Genomic DNA, 12,003 nt, shown 5'->3' on the forward strand with positions numbered 1-12,003 from the left:
ATATCTCAGCTGGTCTGGGAACGCCTCAGGATCCCTCAGGAGGGGCTGGAAAGCATTGCTGGGGAGAGGGATGACTGGAATACCCTGCTTAGCCTGCTGCTGCTGTGACCCGACTTCGGATAAGTGGATGTTCTTGTTGTTGTAACTGTTGAGATATTTCAGCTTGGACCTACAGTATGTGGTGGAAAGTGTTACATTAGATGGGACTCAACACTGAATAGTATCAAATGACAGTTTAAAACATCAGCAGTTTATTCTGTTATGTGTTATTTCTGTGATGCAGTGTCCCAAAATGTTGCCTGATGATATATTGTTGATCATTTCTTGAGTCACGTAAAAGGCTTGAATTATGGGCTGTATTGGTGATACAACGTAAACAGCCAAGAGGATCCGGTGACAGAGGATAGTATGGTTGACAGGATGTACAGAGAAAGTGCAGTTTTTGTATGAAACATTCTTTCCACAGCTGCTTGACCGTGGCACAAATAAATCTTATTATGTAGAAAATAGAACGTGCAGCTTACCTTTTTTCTCTTGCTCTGTGTCCTTCTTGTTTGAAGACTCTTTCATGCCAGAAAAAGATTTTGGACTTTGACTACAATCTGTGTAATTATTACTCTCTAAGGCCACAAAAATAGCAAAGACCTTAATGTGAACCTTTTTCCTTGGCTGGGTTGAACAGATTTGCTTTGTGCCATTTGATTGATATTGACCAAGTTATTACAGGACCTCTCCTACTGCAGAATGCAAGAAAACAAGTCTGTGTCTGACAGAAAAATCCAGCCCAAAGTGCCATTAGAGAACCAGAGCCTACAGTATGGTCTAAACAATGTCATGACCATAGGTTGTTGACTTACACGTTCGAGCATGTTAACCACAGGCTCCTGGATGAGCAGATTTCAAGATGCGACAGAAAACAGCAGGAAGGAGCTAGAATAGATGTGAGAACTCACAAGTAGGAATAAAAATTGGTGGAAATTGATTGACAGATGCTGAGACTATTAATATATTGTATGTAACCCTGCTTCAACCCGGCAGAATGTGGCTGGTGCTCAGTCGTCGACCCGAGGTTGTTAATACAAAAAACAGCCAGCTTCATGATGGATTGCAGGTCTTGTATCACCTCCGCCTGCCTGCATCTCTGTTGTTCATTAGCACACTCATAACCAGTGTTGGTTTAAAGACTGAAATTTCAGTGCTACCTCCAAACCAAACTATTAGAATCGTTATATAACTTTTAAACATTCAACAGATGAAATTCTATTTTGACCATCAGATCAGCTCAGATTAAATCAACCAGTAGCTTTGCTCCATGCGTGAAAAGAGTACACACACTCTTTATCTTGATTGGAACAAAAAAAAAAGCTAGCAGTTAGCAGCACACCAAGACAAAGTGATGGAATTAAAATCCTCTTAAAACAGTTTAAGATGCAGAGTTGACATGAGCAGCAGAAAAGACCATGGTGAGGATATAAATAGACGATAAAAAAAACTGGAATTCAGTGATGTTATGATAAGTAGTGATACCTTATTGACACCTGGGTTTAACGTTAGGCTTTAGCATGACAACCTCTCCTTCAGCCAAGGTTGAGCAACCAATTAGTGAGTTCTGCTAGCATCTTGTGGACCGAGCACGGTCGAAACGTCGTCAGTAAAGCTCATTTCACGAGGGAACCTTAAATCTTGCATGCAGAAACAGTTCCTGTGTTACACTGCATTCTGACTAAGTTTACATGCCCACGTATATATATCCCCCACTCACATTGGACAAAAAGCTCACAAACACCCGCTAACATCTGGCTTTTGTGTATTATCGGCTTTTACTCTCGGCATTTGAGCACTGTTCAGTCGGCACTGAGTTTGAAAGAGAGACTGAAATAAATGAAATTAAAGAAGAAATCGGTGTTAGTGGCTTCCGTGTTGTCTGAGACCGTCAGCTGCCGGATCGCTACTGCACATGTGCAACTCTTGACAGAGACAAGAACAAAGCAAGATGTCTCACTCCTCAGCAGCTTCTGTTAGGAAAAAAAAGGATATATCTAATTAATTCATTAATTACATAATTATCTAAGGGTCTTTTTTGTAGTTGATTTTTGAGTGTTATTCCCAACTTGTCAAAAACACTTTTGGATTGCAGTGAACATGACCTACAATCCCAGTCCCCACATCCCCACAAGTTGTGAATGACACTCAAAAATCAACATAACAACAAGTTGAAAACAAGTGTCTGGATGCAGTCTGAGGAGTTATATGATCTGTTGCTTACTGTTCCCTGTTCTGCCGGGCACATTCGTGAGCATTCTTTGGAAATGCATACTGCACATTTGGAATATGCGTCTCAGTTTGGGTGTTTACTGCAGTTTGTTGCAACATTTTTTTGTCAGCTCTGCACATTGCCTGGCCAACGGTTTGCAAGGCTGAAGTACAGATGCATGCATGTAAGGAAACCCTGTGCTACAACACCTGCTGTTAAACTTCATTAAAAACTTGGACATTAACAGGTTTTTGGACACATTCAAATCCCACAGTGCCAGCCTTTTCAAGAAGGTGGTTGAATGAATGAAAGAGGGAGGCGATGCTAATTAACTGCTGTATGCATGGCTGCTCTTAAACAGGAATGTTAGTGAGATATTAATTTTCATTAGCCATGTAAACAGCTTAGTATGGATGTTGTCGTTTTTGGAAAAAAGGCAAAAACAGGAATAATTTGTGCAGATATATGTTGTCATTGTGGATGTCGTTGACCAGCAGATGACCCGCTGAGGTTTCCCTGAAGGTGCGCCTACGTATGTTTGTTGCTGCGTTAAAGGAAAACCAGCAGTCTCTCAACACAGTGAAGCACAACTGGACTCCTTCCTCTTCTATTTCTGCGTCTTGATCGTTATTGTTTTGTGCGTCCGTCTGCCCGCCACTCTTTCCTGTCTCTCCTTCTCGTCGCCTGTATCGCCACTATAGCCTCCTCCTCCACCTCCTCCTCCTCTTCCTCCTCCTCCTCCTCTTCTCCAGGGAGCTCAGGCAAGCGCGGAGCAGCAAAGTGCACATTCACAGTTGCTCATTGGAGGAAGAATTGAGGTAAGAGAGAGAGAGAAAGGGGTGGGTGGGGGAAAGAAAGGATGCCGAAAAAAGAGAGGGAAAAAGACATCAAGGTGGAGATAGCGGAGAGGGAAAAGTCAAGCTGCAAGCGTATGCAGGGAAAAAAAATTGTGGAGGGAGAGGAGGAAGGAGGGAGCGTATTCTAGGCTTGTGTTCCAGTTAATTACCACAGAAGGCCCCGGGGCTGCCGTTAGACATATTTTCTTCACCATTTTTTTTTTTTATTACAAACATTAATTAATTCAGAGCCTTGTCATCTCGTCTTACATGGATGGGCCCTTCGACCCCTTTTCTTACGCCTCACTTGCACTGCTGGCAGACACACTGTGGGCTGTCACATGGGCTGAGGAGGAACAGGGAGGTTTTAAGTGCTAAGATTTATAGCAGGGTTATCGTTAGGAAAGGGGGGGGGGGGGGGGGGGGAGGGAGAAATAGGTAGGCTAAATATGTCGTACTGTTTTCATTCGGGTTTTACGGTGCACCAAGGCTACACAGTCAAAGTCTTTAAAGTCTCCTGATGACAGCGGCTGTGCAAATGAAAAGATTCGAAGGCTAAACGTCAGCCGCATAAATGCATTGTATGAATATGTAGACAGGCAGTGTACACTTTGTTTAGTACCTGCGTCTCCGGTGCCCTTAGCATAATCACTCCCTTTCATTTCCTGTGTGCCTCTCTGTCTGCCTGTCTGTCTGTCCGTCACTCAATTATCTCCCTACCTATTCTTCATATTCTCCCCACGAGCTTTCCCTCACTTCTCTTCACCTCTCCCTTGTCTTCTTTTTAAGTGCCTCCACCAGGGAACCGACAACCCGTTTCACTGGGAGTTTATCATAAATTAAAGATTGCATTGTTACCAACCAATCCTCTTACTGTAAGCAGTTTGGAAAGGCAGGCGAGCTGTCTTGAACCCTGAAAGGAGTCAGGCAAGGGGAAAAAAAATATTGTCCTGGTTTTATTTATTTTTGTATTTATTTGTTTATTTATTTATTTATTTATTCGCCACTTCGCCAGGCACCAATTTAGCCCCTCATCGATCTTTGAATAGTTCCCCATATCTTAGCACTCAGTTAACCCTACTTTAGCTCTTTGTGAGGACGGCGGAAAATGAGCCGCTGCCGAATACATTTTAGGCACTTGAATAATGCATGAGGGCGGCTTGATTTATCTCATCAAGTGCAAGCGATGTGTCCACTTTTCAGGCTGGTTAGTGTCCGGCAATTTAAATGAAGTGCGCCTCAACTAGTTCACATAGTTGGAGCCCGGGGCACGGTGATGATTCAGGAGGCTCAGTACAGAATCATGAACTTGCAGCATGCAGAAATTTCTCATAACCTTCGTCCCATTTCATTTCCTGCTTCATTTCTTTTTTGCTCTCACACTCTGCATATTTCCAATCAGTGGAGAGCACATTTGAAATACTTCTGCAGTAATTAATAGGCAGGACTTCACTGTTACTTTTCTAAAGGTATTTATACGGCTATTCGAAAAAATACACTTAAACATATACATTTAATGTCACAGCCAGTGAGGCAGCCTGACCTTTCTGTTATTGACATCATTAGTTTTTGTTGTATGACCTGTGGATTCATTGATTACAGATGATTAACTCGGTACAGCTGCATTAGGTTTATAACAGGCAAGCAGTCGTGTATTCATCGCGCTACACAGTTTCTTTCCCCTTGTTTATTGTTCAACCCGTTCAGCTCCTAAGGAAACAGGAAAAGTTGTCTCTGCTACTTCATTATTTTTATCATGTTTTCTGTAAATTTCATCAATCTCCCTGGGGTGTAACAATCCACTGATTTAGATCAATCTACTGAGCTCATTGCCTGAGATGCAGCAGTATCAGTACAAACAGCTTGAATTTGGCTGCAGCTGGGAAGAAAATCACAATGGAATAAACACAATTTTCCCTTTGTCAAGAAAAGCAACACAAATAATTAAATGTCTTGTGTTTCTGTGGGGGCCATTAAAAGCTGAAATTAAAAAAAAGAGCACATACAGTAGGGATGCACGCTATGTATCGGCTGGTCCATTTATAATGATGTATTATTCTCTATAATGAGATTATTGCAGATGAATATAGCCGATAGCATGAAGCCACATTGCGTTCAGTGACTTACAGGAGCAATTTGTAAGATGGGGCTAATATTGCGCTTACGTGTAGAGTGTGAAGAAATGACAGTGTTGATGGTGTATGGTGTAGAGATGTTTATGTACTCTGTTGCAGACATGTATGTGGAAGTTATCATGCCAACCAACTAGCCCTGGACTGTCTTGTCTCCTAATATCACTTTATAGCAAGTGGCCATAGTCCGATACCATCCATAGTTTCACCTGGGAGATATAAAAGCAGTGGTTTTGCTACTGAGGCTAACAAAAAACAAAACAAAATAATGTCAATAAATGTCAAGAAAGGAATTACTTTCAATTATTTACAACCATACATCATCTGAACTCAAGTTTCTCTCTTTTACCAAACTGAGACAAGCTTGAATGCCTTGTTAACCTCAGTCAAACTTGAAATAAACACAAAAAAAAAACCTCTCCAAAACACACTTGGTTTGTCTCTCTATAATCACCTCTGGTTTGGTCAAAATAAAAACCTGAATTCACAGAATAAGATGTGAAAATAAACCAGCTCTACATACCGTTCGCACCTGTCGCTGATGTCCGATTCCTTGTCATCGCGCTGACGTCTGTCACTTTGTTCAGTCTCAATTCAGTGTTCACTGGGAGGCGGCTGAGGTCAACAGAGGTCCATCAGCTAGTAGTGCCGCTCAGCTGCAAGTGACTGAGCTAATTGCTAACAGCCAGATGTGGCTTCACCAAAGAGTATAGTAAGCATCAGTAAGTGGTTATAGTTTTGGAGCTGCCTTCAAATTCTGCTCATTTCCTCACCAGTTCTACCTTTAACAAGCACAGCATCAATACACCTACATACAGTTAGTGTGTATGTTCTCTGCCATGCACAAGCTGCATGCAGTGCTCACTCTTGCAGATTTGATTCTACTTGACTCAGACACCTTAACAATAACACAATGTTTTTTGTAGGATTATAGGCAGTTTTCAGTGTATATTGTGACTAGTGTAATAGTGGGAAAGCACAGGTGTTACAAAAAACATTAACAATTGATCTGTTCTTTTGAAACAACATGTAAGACACGACTGAGTGACAGTGAGCCAGCATTCACAATGCCCCTGAAACTGAAGCTAAAAGGAATATAGACGTCTACTTTGAAATGTCAAATGTCTGTTGCGAAAAGGGTCTATTGCTGTTGATCTACATAAATTATATGGCTGTCTTTTTAATTATTTGTTAAGCTGACAATGGGAAACTGGATCTGGATTTTCACTCGTCTGTCCCCTTCTTTCAGGCGTCAACTCCTTACAGCCTGGAGTCAGAGTCTCTGAGAATGGACTGCATAATGTCAGGAGGAGCGTCGCCAACTCTGGCCATTAATGCTGTAACCAACAAGGTGAAGTACTGGCTACTCACTTATGAAAGTTTGGTTTGGCCCAGTGTCTCAGTTCACCAGAACTCAACCAGACCAGAACTCCAGGTCCCCTGACAGGAAGAGTTGACATAAATGAACTGATTCCCCTGACGCAGATGCTGTTGTTACCTTATGCTTCAAGAAGCACTAATATTAGAACTTAAAAGCAGTTGAAAAAGCTCAGAAAGATGCTACTAATGAATATTCATGTCTTAATGATGTGTGATGATGATTTTTGACTAATGAATTAGTCAAGAAGATGTAGTCATTTGTACTCACAGCTGAGAGGAATGTGTTGAACTTTGTTGAGGCTATAATTAAAACTAACTGGATATTAGACGTATTTGACGGAAAACCGTAGCAGAGGGAGACTCTGTATTTTCTGTTTCACCATCAGTGGCCCAGACTGTTTTACAGACCCTCACTTTCACACAAAATGTGTGCAATGACACATCTACACACGTGTGTATGCGCTGACTAAAAAGCTGGGGGTGTGACCGTTTGTACGAGGGTCAGAGATCAAGCCACGACTGGGACCTCTGACACCTCTCTGATCTGGAAAACACACACACACACACACAGAAAGAAAGATGATGTGTGGTATGTGACCCTTCCATCTGACCCTGACCAAAGAGAAAATTTGTCCCACAGCAGCAGCTCACATAACTGTTAAGTGTTTGGTCTGGATGTGATGTGAAGGTCTGGACTTGACAGCTTATTCCAGGTTTCCATTCCGTGCTTCTCACAAGGTCTTGACTCATACTTCCCAGAATGTGTCGATATAAAACACTTTTATCAGATTATTCACACTTTGGGAATTCAGCTGTCCCTTAAAAAAAACTTCTCATCTGAGTTACATGAGAAAACACACTAATTTTCTAATCTGTCCATTACTGCAGCACCTCTGTTCACCCTCTGTCTAGACATTAATGTCTTAAAGGAACCCCTCTCAAAAAGCCCATTCTCCTCTGGTTGGTCAGCTCTCCGGTGCACCACCCACTGTGTTTTCCCATTAGGTCTGCCGGTGTTTTTGCAACTACGGTCGTGCTGGTGGGGGTGAGGTGACTGGATAGTTGTGACATCACAACCTTAGGGAAGTTTGAAGTTCACCGTTTCTGAATATCTCCTGTGTACATTTATCTGTTGACTGAACGTTTTGATACTTTCACTTTATTTGAATAGCACCTAGAACTAATTTATACCCAGAAGAGACATTATGAGACCTTTAAGTACCCAAATTATTCTTGTAAATTCTTGTCAGTTTTTAACAGCCTGACATGCCGATTTCAATTTTCTTTCTTTCTAATAACTATGTTTAACAACACAAACATTTTTGTAACCTTTTTTTAATGGAAGATTCATAACCCTAGGCTACAATGTTTAACTTTCCCAAAGAACTGAATATATCTGACACTGCTGACACTGACAGGGTGGTGGCCGGTCATGCTGAAAACCGGCTGATTCCGGTCATTGGCCAATCGATGGGTGCATCTCTACATAAGTCATACTGTGCATGGATAATGGATTGATAAAAGCTGACAATAATCTAAATAGTTGCTATTTTTGCCCAACTAACCACTCTAATGCAATGGGCTGAATTACCCACCTACTATGTTATGACTGTGACCTAGAACAGTGGTTACAATAGTCGGTTGCATCACAAATTGGACTATTATGGCATGTGTACAGTGTTGCTGATGACTGAGCCACTCTGATAAGGTTTTGTCCAGTTCCATTAGATGCACAGACAAATAAGTCATAAAATTACACAGATTGCGTCATTAACAGCCAAAGAATATCACTATCAGGTAATTACTGAAGCAACAGTTTCAGTTTGAATTGTGACAAAAGCAGTTAATTAACCTGATTCATATCAATTTGCACTGATTCTCTTTTACCTCAGGAAAGACTGAAACTTGACTAACTGTAGTCATCACTATACATTGTGAAAAAACAAGAGATTCAGAGCAGGATGAGGAAGGACCTTGGTGATGATAATGCTAATGCCAACGTCAATGATGCCCACCCACACTCAGACAGGTGGCGTCCTGCATGAACAGCAGTGCATCAAAGCCTCTTCAGTAACACATTAGTTTTATTCTGTCTCCATTGGAGAGTGCCTGTGCCTTTGAAAGACATTCCTGTAACATGATACTATAAAATTGGGATAGCAGGAAATATTTTCTTTGAGAAAAATTCTTATAGTCATCATTGTGTGAAGATTTTTACTTGGCTTCCTAAATTCCTTGCAAATGAAGCTCTGCAAAGTCTAAAAACACCTGTCTGAAGGTTATTTTATTAATAATTCATAGATGTAAACCTTTTTTTATAGACCACATAATCATTTCTTTGTTATTACACTGACACGTTAGGAGAATTGAACTCAGATACCACCAAATACACCGTAAATAGTGACTTCTTTCTTTCTCCGCTACGAGATGTTCTAGAGCACTGCCCCAGAGAGCCTTTCACTGTTGTCTCACCCGAAGGCTACAATTTCACATTTGTCTATACAATTAAATGTAGCCTGGAGGTAATGCCGGCGCTGTGCTTCACAAGTACCGACAGTCAAACAAAACAAGAGAAACATGATTCAACATAATCCTGAGGCATTTTCTTTTTAACAGCTCTGTGATCTGTCACCAAAAGACAATATATGCTGCACTTCCTCTCACTGTCTTCATTGCTGCCAAACTTTCAGACAATAAAGTCACGTCTGAAGTTGCTCAATGGTCTCTGGGTCAAGACATTTAATCAAAATCACCATGTTTAAGGGGGGAAAAAAAATCATCATTAGTTTAGGTTCTGTGCTTTTATGCAGCAGCTGGACCAGCACTTTAATTTTCATTTTTCCTCATGAGCTGTCTCATAAGTTAATGGTGCGTGGGTAACTTCTTGAGGTGGGCAGTGTTCACTTTAGGCTCGATATGAATTGGCAAATGGATAAAATGAGGGAGAGCAGCAAAATGGGCAACGAGGAACAATAAAACGGTGAATCACTGCCTTTGAAGGAGTTAATATGGTTCATTGCCTCAAATTTTTGGCCCTGTATAATTGCCTTTATTGTCACATTAATATGGATCCTGTGTGTGTGTGTGTGTGTGTGTGTGTGTGTGTGTGTGTGTGTGTGTGTGTGTGTGTGTGTGTAGGTAGCACTGTACAACCCTGAGGCAGAAGGCAGTGAGAGTCCAGGGAGTCTGGGCGGCAGCCTGAGCAACAGTCTCTCTGAGCAGAGCTTGGCGTCCGTCAACCTTAACCTGAACACGGCCGTCAGCAGTGGCGGCAACGTGCACAGCTACACACCAGTAAGACCTCTTCTTTGTTCTGGGTGACGGTCTAATGATTTCTGTGGCAGAATTTTTTTTTTTCCTGTGTCCATCTGCACGAGGACAACAGCTGACCTGATGGCGCTACACTGCAGACTAATTTAAGGACACTTCAGCTAGGATAGTTTTCTCCCCGCTCCTCTTCTGCCTTTTCTTTATCACGAGCTGACCGTTTTTCAAGCCACCAGCATTCAAACTCATAGTGATTTGTGGTAAATGTTCTCTGCTCACTCGATTCTGACATAATCTGGATGATTCAGTCGCTGGTCCACGCTCTCTCAGTCGGTACAGAAGGTGTCTGCTGCACCCTTAGCAGACTGAGGAGGTGTTAACCAGCTGAAGACATGTACGCTGGATCTACAGCACGCTGCTCAAACTGTTTGATGTTGAGACCTTGCAAGCACATATATTATATACTGTATATTTCAGTGGAGTTAAGCAGGTGGCATCAACAGAGACAGTCTTACGTCTTTTTGGCCTGTGAACATTTTTTCATATTTCAGGTGTGCTCACTTACTTAGTAAGTAAAAGTTGTTGCCAAATTCCAGATCTTTATGGCTGTTGTTTTATGTAAAGTCAAGCCAGCTGTCAAAAGGGCAATTTCAGTCCATCGGTCGGCTCCACAAACAAATCAAATTACCCCTTTTTATCAAGATTTTTTGTATTCTTCTTTTCACGGGTTTAGAAGTACAAGTGAAAGTACAGATTGATTGTTGCTTTTTGTTGAATGTTGCATTCATATGCAGTGATTATTCAGCCTGTGAATAAAAGTTTTGTTTTGCAGTCGACCATCAATACCATTTGCAGCTCCTCACAGCCCCTCAGGGTTGCTCCAATGAATTCTTAACGCATGGGAAATGCCAGTATGCTTTGATAGAAGTGCAAAAAATAAAATAGCAGGAAGCATCAGAGTCGTCCCTTTGTGTTGACAACTCACCTTTGTCGTCTCTGGTGCACATAAATGACACTGAACCAACTGCAGTGTTCAACAACTTGAGACAAAAGGGCCAAAATTGTACACAATTAAAAGCAGATTCATTCTGTTAGCTTGCAATTAAACACATAACTTTTGCTTTCTCTGTGCCATTAACCACACACTGGCTCTCACACACACACAGTGAGGTATATTTAAATCAAGGACGGGCCCATGTCATCTGCTGTTGCGGTGCTTTTGGTCTTGGCCAGTGTAAAGTGCTCCACAGTCTTGGCAGGCCACAGATACACTGAGACATTTTGGCCAGATTTTACGCTGGCCATTTAAATGAGTCCTCATCCTTTATAAATCAAGGTCCTCCGCTATTTAAATTGATTAGTCTCAACCAGCATGTGAGTGTGTGTGTGTGTGTGAGGGATGATAATAAGTTTTATGAAGGAGAGCAACCCTTCTGTCAGGAACTAAACTGTCCCATGCTGAGTAATTTAGAGTTGGAACAAATATTTAATGGAGGCAACAAACAGTTTATTATTGGCCGATCAGATGCAGAAAATATTACTGGAGCACGAGTCCTTGACATAACAAGGCTTTTGACAAAAATAATAACAGTGATCTGACTTCTGGGTTTATATAATCCCTGTATCCACACTCTGCAACTGGATATTGGACTTCCTCACAAACAGACCCCAGACAGTTCGGATTGGCCGTCACACCTCCTCTATGTTAATGCTCAACACCGGAGGCCCCTAAGGCCCCCCTTCACACCAGACTTGAGGAGAACTCTGTGGTGAAGTATGTGGATGATCCTGACACCATCGGCCGCATTACAAACAGCCATGAGAGTTCATACCAGTAGGAAATTAACATTCGTGCAGAGTGGTGCACAGTGAACAATCTGCTGATCAATGTCAGCAAAACCTAGGAGCTGATTGTTGACTTTAGAAAGAAAGAGGCAAAGACACACACACCCCTGTCTACATCAATGGAGCGGAGGTGGACCAGGTGAATCATTTTAGGTTTAAGGAAACTGTCATGGTCTTCAGACATCACCAACCTGGTAAAAAAAAAAAAAAAATCAAAAATACTTCTTAAGGAAACTTGAGAAGGCTAAATTCCAGAAGACAAAAAAAGGCACCATCCACCCCAGCCACA

At 41.7% G+C, this 12,003-nt stretch overlaps 1 protein-coding gene across 4 annotated transcripts in view; it reads left to right on the forward strand.

The window, feature by feature from the left end:
* LOC119023276 (forkhead box protein J3-like) overlaps nucleotides 1-12,003 on the forward strand; it is a 68,721-nt gene that overhangs the window by 41,333 nt on the left and 15,385 nt on the right. For all 4 annotated transcript variants that reach the window (XM_037105087.1, XM_037105085.1, XM_037105083.1 and 1 more), the window contains exons 6-7: nucleotides 6,472-6,573; nucleotides 9,741-9,896. In XM_037105087.1, coding sequence (XP_036960982.1) covers nucleotides 6,472-6,573; nucleotides 9,741-9,896 — 258 coding nt within the window. The remainder of the gene's footprint in view (nucleotides 1-6,471; nucleotides 6,574-9,740; nucleotides 9,897-12,003) is intronic.

Source organism: Acanthopagrus latus, chromosome 7, assembly GCF_904848185.1.
Source record: "Acanthopagrus latus isolate v.2019 chromosome 7, fAcaLat1.1, whole genome shotgun sequence".
Classification (NCBI taxonomy): domain Eukaryota; kingdom Metazoa; phylum Chordata; class Actinopteri; order Spariformes; family Sparidae; genus Acanthopagrus; species Acanthopagrus latus.